This window comes from Paralichthys olivaceus, chromosome 19, assembly GCF_024713975.1.
Source record: "Paralichthys olivaceus isolate ysfri-2021 chromosome 19, ASM2471397v2, whole genome shotgun sequence".
Classification (NCBI taxonomy): domain Eukaryota; kingdom Metazoa; phylum Chordata; class Actinopteri; order Pleuronectiformes; family Paralichthyidae; genus Paralichthys; species Paralichthys olivaceus.
Window position 1 is genome coordinate 13,316,175 of NC_091111.1, and position 15,261 is coordinate 13,331,435.

At 44.0% G+C, this 15,261-nt stretch overlaps 1 protein-coding gene across 15 annotated transcripts in view; it reads right to left on the bottom strand.

Annotated features, from left to right (window-relative positions):
• Nucleotides 1–15,261, bottom strand: part of syne1a (spectrin repeat containing, nuclear envelope 1a) — a 114,633-nt gene that overhangs the window by 2,255 nt on the left and 97,117 nt on the right. For 7 of the 15 annotated variants that reach the window (XM_069515127.1, XM_069515121.1, XM_069515123.1 and 4 more), the window contains 21 exons: nucleotides 14,939–15,190; nucleotides 13,616–13,741; nucleotides 12,254–12,409; nucleotides 11,527–11,685; nucleotides 11,230–11,396; nucleotides 8,568–8,730; nucleotides 7,972–8,159; nucleotides 7,623–7,773; nucleotides 6,894–7,076; nucleotides 6,556–6,693; nucleotides 6,128–6,319; nucleotides 5,383–5,695; nucleotides 4,728–4,796; nucleotides 4,173–4,306; nucleotides 3,712–3,838; nucleotides 3,413–3,624; nucleotides 2,698–2,904; nucleotides 2,272–2,400; nucleotides 1,812–2,075; nucleotides 1,625–1,714; nucleotides 970–1,028 (listed from right to left, as the gene is read on the bottom strand). In XM_069515127.1, coding sequence (XP_069371228.1) covers nucleotides 970–1,028; nucleotides 1,625–1,714; nucleotides 1,812–2,075; nucleotides 2,272–2,400; nucleotides 2,698–2,904; nucleotides 3,413–3,624; nucleotides 3,712–3,838; nucleotides 4,173–4,306; nucleotides 4,728–4,796; nucleotides 5,383–5,695; nucleotides 6,128–6,319; nucleotides 6,556–6,693; nucleotides 6,894–7,076; nucleotides 7,623–7,773; nucleotides 7,972–8,159; nucleotides 8,568–8,730; nucleotides 11,230–11,396; nucleotides 11,527–11,685; nucleotides 12,254–12,409; nucleotides 13,616–13,741; nucleotides 14,939–15,190 — 3,479 coding nt within the window. The remainder of the gene's footprint in view (nucleotides 1–969; nucleotides 1,029–1,624; nucleotides 1,715–1,811; nucleotides 2,076–2,271; nucleotides 2,401–2,697; nucleotides 2,905–3,412; nucleotides 3,625–3,711; nucleotides 3,839–4,172; nucleotides 4,307–4,727; nucleotides 4,797–5,382; nucleotides 5,696–6,127; nucleotides 6,320–6,555; nucleotides 6,694–6,893; nucleotides 7,077–7,622; nucleotides 7,774–7,971; nucleotides 8,160–8,567; nucleotides 8,731–11,229; nucleotides 11,397–11,526; nucleotides 11,686–12,253; nucleotides 12,410–13,615; nucleotides 13,742–14,938; nucleotides 15,191–15,261) is intronic. The other 8 variants (XM_069515134.1, XM_069515125.1, XM_069515124.1 and 5 more) reach the window with 5 other exon arrangements.

Sequence of the window (15,261 nt, forward strand, 5' to 3'; positions counted from 1 at the left end):
ACAGAAGCAGGAGAAATGCCAAATGCCTCTCTGGAGATCGCCTCCATTAGAGCCAAGACTGGAGGGGAGGAACGGCATGTTCTTAACTCATCCTCACAGCGGCTGGAGGAAGGTCAGACACGCCCGACACCCCTGACGCTCGTCCTGCAGTTTATTTCATTCAGCCCTCCTTTGTTTGTACAGAACAACTGCTGCAGGAGCAACACGTCCAGTCTTTACATACTGTATGTAGCTTGTGCTTTAAGGCCAGATGACCTCTCCTGCTTTGTTGGATTTCAATTTCTGCTGTGGTATTGGATTGCGATACAAATTCATTATTTCAAACACTCATGGTGAGACTAGTTTTTAGAGTATTTGATTTTTTGATTCAAGGGCAGTTGAATCAGGGAGGACACAGTCAGAGGGGAGTGAGTCTAATGGTCTGGAAGGAAAACAAAGGAAACAAAGTGGGAGTTAAAGTAGAAGGTAGAAAAGCCTCGGGAGCTTAAGCATCGTTTCCTGCTTTATAACTCAGGAGAGACTGAAACAGGAGAAAGAAAAACAGAGCCAGTACTGAGGGGAGGTCACTGGGATTCAGATAACGCCATCTAGTGGGCGAGGAGGGTTCTACAAAGTCCCTCTGAGAAAGGAGAAGCAGAAAAGTGTGACCAGGCAACGTTTCATGATGCCATTGGAAAAAGAAGCAAGACAAAGAGAAGCAGTGAAATCAAACATTTAAAGGAGAAAGGGAGTGGCCTGATGAAGGCGATTCCCCACTCGTTTAAGAGCTGGTAACGTGGTCTCTAGAGTGAGGGAGGATCATGGAACACTGAGTTACGAAGCCTTATTGATTCATTAAAATGTCCAATGAGTAAACTATGGCTGATTTTGGTTAATTGATTTTCCAATGAGTTCAATTAAGGAAATCTGATCAGGCGTAGCTTTGGTTCCATCATCATCCCGTGTTTCTAGAGTCCAGGAGAGAGGTACCTGTGGCGCGGGCCGCTCTCAGGGGGTCCAGGGTGGGCATGACTACTTTTGCCTCGGGGCTGTACCGCGTAATGAGCATGGGGAGGGGGGGTAAAAGAAAGAAAAGAATGTTTCAGTCAAGGGCAAATAAAGACCAAGCTTCAGATGAGAGAACAAAAAAACAACAGAAAAAAGAGCCATAACATCGCTAGAGAAAGAATCATCGATAACAAAGGAGCAGCAACATAATCAATGACGGTGAAATTGACTTTACCAAGAAATCTGGCTTCTCAAGACTTAATCCTGAAAAATCGCGTTACAAGAAACTGAAAACATTAAATACGTTATTTACAATAACTTCTGCTCGTGCATGTTACGACTAAAACACGATCTATCCATCTTTATCATGTGAAACGAAAAGCCAGGTTTTCTTGTACATTTTTTAGCAGATCAACGTGATGTGAGGGGAAGGGCAGCAAAATCATTTCAGGGAAGGGAGGAGTGGGGGCAGAGAAACATTTTCATGTACGTGTTAGCAGAGCTGTTGCAAAAGGGAAAAATATGTATAGTAACCATCAGAATAAAGGAGTAGAGTGGGGGTATCTATGAGAAGGTGGGTGACAGTGTTAATTGAATGTCTTTTAAACACAGAGGACATTATGAGAGAAAACATTACCAATCGTCTGCGGCTCTCGACCGTCGCCTCTGACACAGGAGCAGCTGATCCACAGGTTTCTAGTTTGCCAGCAGGTAACGGTAAGAAATCCTGAAAAATAAATTAAAAAAAAGTCAGTATCTACATAAACCTGCAAATAATGGAGAGGAAGAATAAGGGTCTGCTCCTTCTTTCATTATCGTCTGACCTGCCGTGTCTCCATGGCCCCCAGCCTCCTCTCCAGCCCCTCCAGGTCTGAGTTGACCTCCCTCAGCAGCAGCCTCAGCCTGTTAAAGATCACATGCACCTTCTCCTGCGCCTCCAGACACTCGCTGCCCTGCGACTGGAGCTGCTCGCTGCTCTGCGACTGCAGCAGCAGAGTCTGAGGCTTGGTGTTGACCAGCAGCTGAGACGAGAGCTCCTGAAGGGACGACACCTTCTGCTGCGAGTCCAGCAGCTCGCGCTTGATTTGCTGCGGTGAAGAGACAGGGGAGGAGTTTATGAACTGGGATATTGTCTGGTTAGTAATCTTACTAAGAAAATTAAATAAAACCTGTCAAACCAGTTCTGTTTTTGTTTTAACTGTTCACCATATTGTACTGATCCTGTTTATAATCTTTAAAGGTTATTTTTGCTTAGACAGGCCCAGATGGAGGCAGTAGAAGTACCGTGAGTGTTTTGTGATGAGCTCGTAATGTTTCCCGATCCACTCTGGGAGGGATGGGCACCACCTCGTTCCTCCTGCGGTCAATGTTCTCCAGCCACAGCAGCAGACCGTGGCTCATCTCATGGAACTCCTGAAACAAAAACATGATGTCATGTCTCATGTTTAGTGGAGGCAATAATCACACAGAAAAAATGTGAGTAAAGACAAGATAAACCTATACTTTGTCTATCTAATCTTAATTTTGGATTTATTAAGAGAAATATGCAGATGGGAAAATATGAGGAGATTAAATACCACAAGATTTGGCATTTATTTTATTTTAATTTTTTGTGCAACATTTTAAAATTTTCTGTAACAACATTATAGGGAGCCAAATACAGACATCTATTACTTTTCCCTCTTCCCTGGAGTTTGAGTCTTTATGTACCTGGCACTGCATCAGCGCCCTCTGCAGCTCCTGTCTCCAGTCCTCCAGCGAGGTGCTGAGCTGATCCCAGCGAGAGTTCATCTCTTTTAGCCCGTCCCTCAACTCCCAGGCCTCCTCAGAGTTGGGCTCCGCCTGAAGGAAGTCTGCGCTGCTCAGGTTGATGGACAGAACCTCTGACTTGTGGGCATCCATCCCCTTCTGCAGCTCCTGAGAGTCCAAAAGTCAGAGAGAAAGTATTTGTTAGAGTCAGACCAGACTTCATGGTGCTAGAGGAGGCCGAGAATAGATGAGCTGCCGACAGAGTGTAGCAGGATTAGGCTGATGTGGTGGGAACAAGTTGGATGTAAGATATTAGGCTTCAGAGGAGGATATTTATAGAAGAGTGGTATCTCACCAAATGCTTTAACTGTTTGAATGTGTGAGGGTGAGTTGAAGGACAAACTGTCAGCAGCCAGCCCGTGAAGTGGGACATTACAACAAGGCCAGTGGCTTAAAATGACTGCACAGCAACTCTACTTTATTTTTCTGAAATTACACTGTACACGGACTGATATGCACGAGAAAGAATAACAGAAACTGCAGCACAGGTGGTTGCAAGATTCAAATTTAAGTAAAATAAATTATTATAGAGAATAAATTAACAACTTTTTCTAAAATGAGTTGTCGTGTGTAGAAGAAAAACACAAAATATCTGTCCAACATGTGGGGGGCTGACCTTCAGCTTCTTGATTCTCTGCTGGATGGTGTGTATGTCGGTGCTGAGTTCGAGCCCTCGAAGCTGCTTGAGCTCTGCCTCGGACTGACCCAGCCAGGCCCTCATGGTCTGCAGGTCTGAGATCAGCTGCTGCCACTGCTGCAGGTTCTGTTTGTGCCTGTGCTTTTCGCTCAGGGACTGAGCCTGGATCAGCTCCCAGCGCTCGATCACACCTGGAGGAAAACAAATCCAGATATCTCACACTGTATTTACAAGTGTTTGTGTTTGTTTGTGTGTGTGTGTGTGTGTGTGTAACTGACCAGCACTCTGAGTGTCTGTGCTGGTGGGGTTGTTGAGTCCCGGCATGTCGTCCTCGTCTTCAGTCAGCTCTTCCTCCGTTCTCTTCACTGTGTCTATACTTCCTCGACACTCTCCCATCAGACGCATCTGTAAACGTTAAGTATTTAGTTTCATCACACTAGAATTCATGTTGATTATTAGGAAAAGCGATGACAAAAATGTGGATGGATTTAAACGTAACCAGATTAGTTTCTTTAAACTTTTGACATAGAATTTAATTTTTATATATTTTCATATGACAATTTTATTCATTTATGTTTTAAGGATATTTTTGGTGTGAAATGGGCAGAGAGAACTGGGTGATGCCCCCATGCAATGGTTTCATACTGGATATTTGACCGTTACGGATTTACACCATGATCATTAAGGTCAGAGTGTGATTTAAGGCAGCAGACGTTGATAAAGATTCAAGAGGACTCACGTAGCCCATGTATGTGGAGTCGACGTCGGGGCTGGAGCGGCTGGCGCTGGCCTCTCTCTGCTGGAGGTGATACCGTCCTGCATCCAGAGCCTGATCCAACTGTCTCAGACTGGCCTCCAGCTGACCTGGCTCGCCTGCACACAGGCCACAAGAGTCAGGAGAACGATAAAGCTTTGAATGAGTTTTTATTAGCCGGGGAGATGATGTAGTTGAGATGGTGCTGGGATCGCATGCATTAGTCTGAAACGTAACGGCGTCATCATGAGAGAAAAAAGTTTCAAAACATTAAACAGTGTATTAGCGGTGAACTGGACAAAATGAAATACAAAGATAAAATGCAATGCTTGAAGGTGGCGTTCTTAGTGTGCAAGAGCTCAGCATGCGACGGCGTGATCTTTGTAAGGAGATGTACGAAGAGTTTTTAAGATGGTGGAACATGCAACTTTGATGTTTCCAAGTGTGGTTATTGACTTCTGTTAAAAAAGTCTGTTTAAGTTGAAGTTCATGCTCTTGTTACTCATGCAGGTGCAGCACCACACAGCTGTTGCTTCCTACCAGAGGAGGATTTCAGTGTGTTCTCAGTCAGTTTTATATAGGCCTCTGGGCTCTCTGGGATAACTACATCTGGGAATAGAGACACACAACAGTTACTGCTTGTACTGTGGGCACGACTTGATGTGATATCTCGACTCATCTAAAACAATTTAGGGCGACATGTTGGCACAGATCTGGAGTTTCTTATTTTCTGTGAATGCGTTCAAGACTTCTACTGTTTCTCATCAAGGCAGAATCGGGTGTTTATCTTGATTATTTGCTCATAATTAAAACCTCTAATCAATCATGAATCACGAATCACACAGTTATATTTTAATTGATCTCAAAAACCCAACTCTGCTATATGAAGAATATATAAATGTTTTTAAAATATCTATTTACTATAGACAAGAGTATATTAAAAATAATTGCTCGATCCAACAACTTTTATTTGTTGCTATTTATTTGCTTGTGGATAAATTTGAATATTAAGCTGATCTGTGGTGCACTGACTGCAAGACTCTCAGTAACCCTAGAAACTAAATGAAATTAAAACAACTAATATCAAGTGCACAGATGCAACAGTGACCCTGTTTTGTCTTTAAGTATTAAGTTAAATCTTTAACACAAACATTTTGAAATACAAAACATCCACAACATGTAAAGTCAGACCAACCTGACAGCACCGTAGCATCCGTTCTCAGATACCCATCCTCCTCCTCTTGCCCTCGGCTCCTCTCCCCTCGTCCTCCGGGGCTCTCCAAACCTCTGCTCAGGTCGTAGTCGTGGTCCCACTCTAACGGGATGGAGTCCACGCTGGCTGGAGTGTCCCGTCCCGAGCGGTCGGCCCGTATGAGAACGGTCGTGCCCGTGGCTTGACGGCTAGAAGTCCGGGGCAAAGAGTCGCCGCCCCACTGAAGCTCAGAGAGGTCGGTGCCTTCCTCCATGTCGAGCTCTCTGTCAGAACCGTCGAGCTCATCGTCGGCGAGCTGGGAGAGGAGGACATGAAAATGTTAGCGGAAGGAAAAAAAACACAATGAAAAGAAGAGAAGAAATGCAGCATCAGACACTGTAAACTATGTGTAACTAAGAAGTGTGAGATTACAGGTTGTTAAACACTGGGAGGTGAGTGTGTGTGGTGTATCTGTTGTTATTGAGCTAAGATAACATGACTTTGTATTCTGTTCCTGACCATCTGTTAGTGTGAAACTATGTGGGATATATACACACTCTCAGTGTGTCACAGGAGGAGACAGCTGTGGTTTACATTTTGTTATGTGTTTACTGAGCGCTTTGAATTCCATGAGTCAACTGTTTACCTTCACGTCTCTGTACAGTTTCACTTCTCACCGTAAGACTCATTTAGACATTCACTGTTTTTTCATGCTACATGACGGTGTCCTCTGTGCGTCTGTACTCACAGGCAGACGCGTGAGTTTCTTGTAGTATCTGTCGACTCGTCCAAACACCTCCTGGCAGTATCTCTGCAGCTCCTCCAGCTCCTCCTCGATGACGGCCGCGTCCAGTGGTTCGCTCTTCTCAATCAGAGCTTCGCCCTGCCTGAACACCAGCTCGATCTTCCCTGTGTTTAGGTAGATCTCCTGCTGGAACGCCTGTGAAATGATAATTAAATGAAATTGTAAAACAAGAAAAAGTTGTCACATTTACTGTTGACAAGCTCAACGAGGAGCCACCAAACATTTCCTTGATAAGTGCCTAAATGTTTTAAGATCTGGTTATCAACTAATCAATCATATTAACTAATAACAAATATATAATATAACTAAAAGAGTTTTTCAAATCCACATGCTTCATTATATTGTATTTTCATTCCTTCAGTCCTTCTCACCCTGAGCTGTTTAATCTTGGCCTGTATGTCACACTCGGAGAAGTGCTCTATGTTGGTGAGCTGCAGGTCCATCTCCGTCAGCCACACCAGGATGCTGTCTCGTGCCGTCTCAAACTCTTCTCTCTGGCTGATGAAGTGCTGCAAGAACACAACGAGACAAACAATTCTTCATTTTCTGTTTCGGAAATGAAGTAGCTTGTTTCCTAATGAACATAAATGTGAATGGAGTGAAGCCTTCAGCATTATTATGCAGAACTTGTGAGTGCTAATGGAGAGTAAGTCACATCAGTATTTCACAATGTCTTGCTAACTTCAGATTGATTCCAATGTGACATTACCCTGAGTCTGCGTAGGATGGCAGCCACCCTCTTCTGCAGGTTATCCCAGCGCTTGTTCCCATCGTGCACCATTCCTCGGAGACGGCAGGAGGAGTCTGTGCGGTTCTCACGGGCCAGACGACGATACTGTTTGTTGATGAGCTCCAGCTGGGTCAGAAATTCCTGCACCTGACGCTGGAAGGCCTGGGATGAAAACAAAAACACTGTTAAATTAAAACACGGAATAAGTATGTATGTAACCCTAACCCTATGTAAACATTTCTCACATGCACGTACAAAGAAAACAACAATTTAATAAAAACTTCTGCTGAAATCCTAGAAAAAATGTGATGTGAAATATTATGTTGAGCTGAAATGAGCTTTGTGATCAGGCACGAGCAGGGCAGCTGCTGGTGGAGCCCTGAGCAGCGGGAATGTGCACGTGCACAGTGATGGACTCCAGCAGCTGAGCAGACCAGTGCATGAGCTTCAGTAACATGACACTTCTATGTTTCCACTACTCTGCAGAGACTTTCTCTGATCTGACATTTCTTCTGCTCAAAGGAGGAATTAATATGTCGTGCGCAAGAAATGTTAGAACTTAAAGAATGCACATATTACATTTAAAACCATATCTTTTGTTCTGGGTTTATTTTCCTTACTCATGCAATTTGTAAACAATTCGAAATACTTCTACATGTAAATAGTGCGATATAGCAGTTTTTTACTCCATAATTAAAATAAACGCACCTCAAACTTCTTCAGCTCCTCTTTAGCGACAGTATAAAGAACTCCAGAGGAGTTGGGCAGAGCTGCTGTTCTTTCTGAGGTCTTCAGCCATTCTTCAAACCTGAAGTAATCATCCAGAAACTTCTGCCACAACCTCCACGTCTCCTCGATTCTGCAAAGAGAAATCACTCATGTCACGGCTAATCTTTCTTGAATAATATACACATATGTACTGTATATAAATAAGTATGTGATGATTGGTATGCATGATGTAACACACACGAAAATAGCACTGGCCCACTGGGTTTTATCACCAGTGCATGTATATGAACACAGTTTATAGGTCTGAATTCATCCAAGCGACACTGACTTGAGCCTCCTCTCCATGGACATGGCACAGATGTTCCTCCAGCGTCTGTCCAGCCCTCTGGTCGCCTGCTGGATGGAGTCGCACTCTGTCTCTGTGGAGCAGGCGTCGCAGTCGTGGAGCAGAACTTCACACAGGTTCAACACGGACGCCACACCTGTGCTGTGTTTCTCTATATCCCTCTGCAGCTCCTGGAAATCATTGAGAATAAGTTGGCTTTTGCAGAAATGAAGAATTTCACTTAAACCACTGTTGCTTTAAGTGGGTGTGATTAGATTTCTTCTGCCAGTCTGCATTTGATCAAATGTCTCCCTCCTGTGTACAGTAAGTTCAGTCAGCCTGGTAAACTAAATGCTTGGGTTCTGGGGAGAAAGGAGGTCAGTGAGTCCAGTCCAGATTTAGAGCAGCATCTTGGCAGCAGGAAGTACACTGATACCCACTGTAGAGGCTAGTTTGAAACAAACAGCAGAGATGTATGCATGAGTCATGCTATGATATCCTCAGGAGCTTCAGTGTTTCTCATTTTCCACCAGCTCTGTTTGAGTCATATTGTTTGTGTGTGTGTGTTTGTGTGTGTTTGTGTGTGTGTTTGCACTCACCTGCTGCTGGTTGAGTTTCCTCTGAATCTCCTGATCGTCACATGTGTCATAGACAATGGGCCTGGACAGCTCTGTCTCGATGTGAGCCAGCCAGGAACGCAGGCTGCTCATGTTTTTATCTAACTGCTGCACTGCGACCAAGGTCTCCCTCAACTTCTTGACCCTGTTTAGAAACGCAGAGTCAGAGAGGAAGTTAGTGGCAACTCATGGGACAAATGTAAACAGTCACCGAGACAGTCTGGTACAGGAGATGTTTGTTGAGTGAGTTTATACAATTTACCAGTAAATCAAACACAACGATCAATATCAGTGTTTAAGGAATGAAAAGTTGTTGAATGTTTCAAATAAAATATTTTCATCAAATCGTTTTATTTCTATGTTCATCTCTATTGAGCAACATGAATCAACAAAAATGCAGAACAGACATCTTTAAATCTAGTCCAAAACATTTCTAAATCTAAATACCACAGCGAGCACCCTGATTCATCCATGCTGTAAAGACAAACTAATAATCTGTCGCATGATTACTCAAACAGCAGAATCTTAATATGAGTACGAGAATCCTTATTTCACATCTCGAAGTGATGAAACCTTATTTGACCCCTACACAACAACTGGGAACCATTTTGGATCTGCTAACGCCAGACATTTCCACTTGTCAACTGCAATCCATAATATGTGAATCATGTCTGAATTAACCAACGTGCGGTTCAGCATTTAACGCCTCACCCTATAAAGCAATGCAACTGTCAGACTTGATGAGAATGAAGGCGGTGGCTGTTTTTCATCGCATAAACAAACTCGGGTTAAAAAAAAATCTGATAACAAAAGACACATTCAGCAGGTGAGCTCCACCTTAAATACTCAGTGTTACTACAGGACTGAGTGACGTGGTCTCAGCAAAGTACTGTAGTGGGACACAGAAGTTTGACTGTTACATTATAGGGAAAAAATGCAAATAAACCAAAGCAAACAGAGCAGCCTAGTAAATCACAGATTTTAACTAGCTCTTATTTGTAAGTGCTTGTTTTAATTTGCATGTTTAACAGGGTTGTGCTGCTTCATTGCATCAGGTCTGTGGTTACCATGTCACTCATCAAATGATGTTCTACTCACTATATACACCCTATGCTGGGAACACACACTCCTTTAAACAACACTGCATGAAACATCTTTGTTAACCTGCACTATGTTAAAAAACAACTTCAAAATTAAATTCTCAAGCTTGTCCTGCCTGTTGACATCACAGTCGCAGTCTGGCAGATAGTCCTCACTCGGGCATCCTGCCATATTATCTGTCCCTAAATCCAAAACCATGGGGGGGTTGCAGAATTCCCAAAGACACCACTGAAGTCGGGAAACCGTCGATCCAAAACACTCTTCACTTTCGTCTGCGAGCTCCACAGTCACACAACTCTGTCTGTGTAGAGAGGGGAGGGCCGGCAGGTAGTGGTGGGGTGGCACAACTGTGACTTATCAACTGTTGCTCTCCAAAGTTAAAAAAAGAGAAGCAGGCGTGAGTGTGTATGTGTGTCTCAGAGTGACAAGTGCTGCTGTTTCTAAAACGAGACCTACAGTCAGAGGCATGTGCCGCAGAGCTGGTCTGTGTTGGAATATCAGACGCCACACACACACACATACACACACAGTGTAAACAGGAGCAAAGGCTGCAGGCTCCGTGCATGTGAGCAAACCTCGATGGAGAGTGCACGAGCAAAACATCTTTCCAATAAAACATGTTTACAGGAGAATAAAAATCAATATTCGTTTCCTAAGAAAATAAAAACTCAACAGAAAAGGTTGATAAATTCTGCAACAAGATAAAAACGCTGAAAAAATGTCTTCTCTCTGTAACAGCTGCAGAATCTCAATCCTTGTTTTGTCTAATTTTTTTTTCCATGGACGGATATGAGAGACAAAGAGTGTGCAGCTGTCTGTGTGAGGTCACACACTGCCTGCCCTCTCTTTCTTCCCTCCCCCAGGACAGTCCCAGAGGGCAACAGTCAGAAAAAGGCTGGAGGGGGAGGGGTAGCTGAGGCAGTGAGAGTCATAGTTTGGTCACTTTCAAATCACAACAATAAAGACAGCAAGCATTTTTCAGTTCGACTCATTCAGGAGCAAACTGGTTCCAACTCTGAGTCCACAGTGACAAAAAGGCAGAAAGTTACAGAGGAGAAAAGACGAGCAGTGACGAGGAATGTGACCTCTCTGCTTGATTTGCAGCTTCACTGAGCGGACGCCCCACTGACACCGCTGAGGAGCTCAGGAAATGCCTCAGCAGCATTGTGGGAAAACAAACTCCCTGTCACGTGTGCTGGAGTGTCAGGAGGGAAACCACGGAAACGAAACCAGGCCAGGGCATCGCTTCACCAACTGAAACCCTTCTCCACTAGGAGGAGTGATACACATAAACGGGATGTGTGGGGTCAAGTGCGAACGCCGCTGAATACATTTCACTTTCATATTTGTGTTTTTTCATTCACACTGACTCAAGCATCACTTCGGTTCTTCCATCCATCCACCTGCTGTTCACCGTGATCTGCAGGATCTCAATACAAATTTAGCTTAAAAGGAACTTTCCCTTCCGCCGTCTCAGACCCAAAACAAACTCTATTATCATTCACCACTCTTCACTTGTTCACGAGAGGATCTCTGCACCCACCTGGCAGCGATGAGGTCCAGCAGGTGTTGCCAGCGCTCGCTGACTTTGCTGAGTTTGTGTTGGATCTCTGCTGCCTTGCTGTCTTGGCTGGCCCGGGACAGGCGCTCACCCATAACCTGCAGCTGCTGTTTGTTCTCCTGTGCGACGCTGATCTCCTCCTGGTAGTCCTGGTGGAGAAACACACAGGGAGCCGTCAGTGTGTGTTCATATGACTGTGAATTATGGCTGCAGATGAGACCAAACTTTTATTTTTGTTAAAACGCTACATAAGTGTTGATAACTCTGTGCTGAAATCACCTTGCGCAGTTTTTCGATCATCTCTTCGATGCTGATGTCTCCATTCTGAGAGACCTTGCTCTCCATCTGCGTGAGCCACTCACACAACTCCTTGTTCTTCTCATTGAACACGGCCCACTCATTCAACTTCTCGCTCACTTGCTGTTTGCGCAGGGAAAGCTGAGGGGACACAGGGGAGGACGGGGAGGGGATTGAAGATGAGAGGAGAAAAAGATAAAAGTGAGGAGTAGAATATGACAGAAAACAAGAAGCAGTGGGAATAAGTAGGATGATGACATAAAAGTCAAAACATGGAAAAGATAGAGTGATGGAATCTGGGAATTTTGTTGTAGAAGACTGAGAAATAATATAACTGGTAAATATTATATCAAGGGGCAACTTCAAAAACATACATACGACTCAATTCATGCTTCAATTAATGTTTCTAACCCCCCACAAACTTAACCAAAGAGCCATACACATAAACATTACACTCAAATGTGCCACAGCTTTGTCTATCTTCAGCAAGGATGGGCACTGGATGAAAATATGCACAATGATCCAGGTTTCAGATCAAAGACATGGTCTTCTTTTATCTCAGATATCCTCTGCATGGCTCTGTGTACTTGGTTATGCTACAACAAAATGCAGCTAAATTAAATCCACTTTGTCTCAGAGACAAAATTGCAAATGTACTTTGAGTATTTGTACATCAGAGGCACATGACCTGAGTACTGTGTGTATATACCTGGTGGCAGACCTCCTCCCACTGGCGCTGTAGCAGCTGGAGGCGTTCCTGTAGGACTGTGATGTCATCTGCACTAACTCCGCCCTCCAAGGAGTCCCTCAGCAGGAACATGGACGTGAGGTCGTCGGTCCAGCCCTCCACACTGCTCCCCAGCTCCTGCATCCACATGACATGACAATACTCAGAGGGGACATAGCCTTGAATGCAATAAAAGCTCTCAGACCAGGAGAAATGTCTTTTCTCTCCTTACAAACAAACAGTGAAGGAAAATCACAGAGCAGGACCAGTGAAGCTCAACTGCAGCTGCTGCATCCTCAGAAACAGAGATGCTGAAAAGCATAACAGCAAACTGACACTAAATATCACGGCATGGCATTTCCCACAAAGACACAAGATTTCTCCAAAATGTCAATATTAGATTCTGGTTTCCATAAAAATAACAGCTGACATGTTACAGAGGATAGAAATGCATCAGCTACAGTCAAGGTTAAAGACAGGATAAGATAACAGAGCCACCCAACCTTGCATCTCCTCCTCCTCCATCACCCATTGCTGCGGTGTAATCATTTGTGGAACCGGAGAATTTCTCAATTACACAGCACATACAAAAGCAAGCGCACACATGTACACGCACACATACATGCATACACCCCCACAGGAAGCAGGGATGCTCTCTCTCCTTGCTCCCTCTTATGCGCACGCAGCCTTTTGCTATTTCTCTCTCTCTCTCTCCCCAACCCCCCTCTCTCTCCTCAGCTGATGATAACTATGTGCAGCCACTCTCACTGCCCTCCTCCTCCTCCCCGAGGAGCTGGGGACGTGTCATGCATGAAACAAGACTGCATACAGTGTCAAGAAACATCCTGGTATTATTTCTGCTTGAGCCATAATGACATTTTTTTTTTATCAACACAGGCATTTTTTTTGTTATGCAGAATATTAATTATATGGTATACTACAAAATTACCAAAGACATTATTTTATTATTTTATTTTTTAATCATATTTGAAAAATGAGACTTGAAACTACACAAAATAAACAACAACAGTCCTAAAGCCAAACAAACAAGGTCAAATTATGTAACAGCAGCTAATGTATCTATAGAATAAATAGAGTTGTTTGTTTTGGTCTGCCCTGCTGTCTGTTTATCCTGGCAGCAAGATTTAGGGGATAAAGTGGAGAAGTCTGTGTGTGTGTGTGTGTGTGTGTGTGTGTGTGTGTGTGTGAGTGAGCAGGAGAGAGAGAGAATGTTTATTCGAATCACATGAGTGAGGAGTATCTATGCACTCATGCAATAAATTAGGCAACCTTTGAATTTCTGATTTGTATGTGTGTGTTTATGTGTGTGTGCGTGTGTGTTACCTTGCATCTGATTTGTTCTGAGTGTAGCTCCTCATGGTGATCAGGCAGTGGCAAAGACAGCTTCCTCTTGAAGGCCCTCAGCTTCTCCAGTGACGCATCTATGCCTTTCTCACATCGCTCCCAGTTCTACACACACACACAAACACAATGATGCACAATAAGAATTTGAGCATAAAATACACACACACACACACACACACACACACACACACACACACACACACACACACACACACACACAGAGACTGCAGACTCTATAATTATTCTTGCAGCTGCAGCAGTGACAGTGTGAATAACTGACACACACACACACACGCACACACACACGTCTATCCCAGTCTGCAGTCAGGCCACATCTTGCCATAGAGAACGCACGTAGCTCTGGGTCTCTCAAGCAACACAGTGAGACAGAGTGATGCAGCAAAATCCATCCACCAGAAAGAAGGTTTCATAACAAAGGAGGAAGGTTCTGCTCCAAAGGGCAACGGATTACAGCTATTTTTAGAGTCTGAGTGCTGAGTAAAACAAATTGATATTTAGTAAGAAACACAGCTGCCAAGGACCATAAAATACCTGAAGCCTGAGTCATGGAAAAAGAAAAGAAAGGACGGGATGAGAACTGAAGAGAGAAAATAACAGTAAGGGAATACAACTAAGTGAAAAGCAAGAGAACCATCTTTTAGTACAAACCTTGTACTCCAGGATTAATATTTTCAACTGTGTCACTCTGTCTCTCTAAAACATGGCACTATCTCAGCACGTAAAATCTACCTCACTGGATTCAAATCATTACAGCTCACTGCACAGTCTGCATAGTGTGTGTGTGTGTGTGTGTGTGTGTGTGTGTGTGTGTGTGTGTGTGTGTGTGTGTGGCTGTGTGGATGTTTGCCCTGGGCTGCTACTTTTATCCTATTTTCGTGTGCAGAGGATTGCATGCACATGTTTATATAATGCTCAGCCATTATCGTAGGACAGAAAAGAGGGTGATCCATCTCTGTCTTTTACTTTATCTCAGGACCAAAGGTGTAAACTTGCATAATTCATGTGATAACCTGGTTTGCACTGTCGTCATCGAGGGCCTTTGCCCTTCATAAACACCTTCACACTGCAGCATGTGGGAGTCGGCTTAGCCTGCAACACAGACTCAGTGCTCCAATGAATAATGGCTGTCTCACAAAACATCTTTGTTTTGATCAAAAGTAATTTTAATCTAAGAAACTGCCTTTACAAAGTAAATATCTTGCTAATAGTTCATGGAAAGAACCAAGTCCTTACTTAAAGACAAAATTGTACAAAAGAGCAACAGACTATGTTTTGTCTGACCTTGAGCAGGCTGTGTAGCGCTCTCCTCTGCTGATCCAGGCGGTGGTGGGCGTGCCTCCACCTCTCCTGAATCTCCATCAGCTCAGTCTGCAGGGTGGACTCGGCCCTGGCATCGGCCGAGAGCAGCAGGCTCCTGCCGGCCTCCACGGTGAGGATGTAGCCGCCCTGCTGCCTCTGCAGCACTCGCTCCCTCAGCTGGAGGAGCACAGACAGAGACAAATGGCAGAGGGGGTGCAGGTTAACTAAGGGAGTCTAGGGTTGGGGAAGGGTGATCGTTTATTAGTATTATCAAGAGTTTATTCATGGTTAATGATTTTGATTTG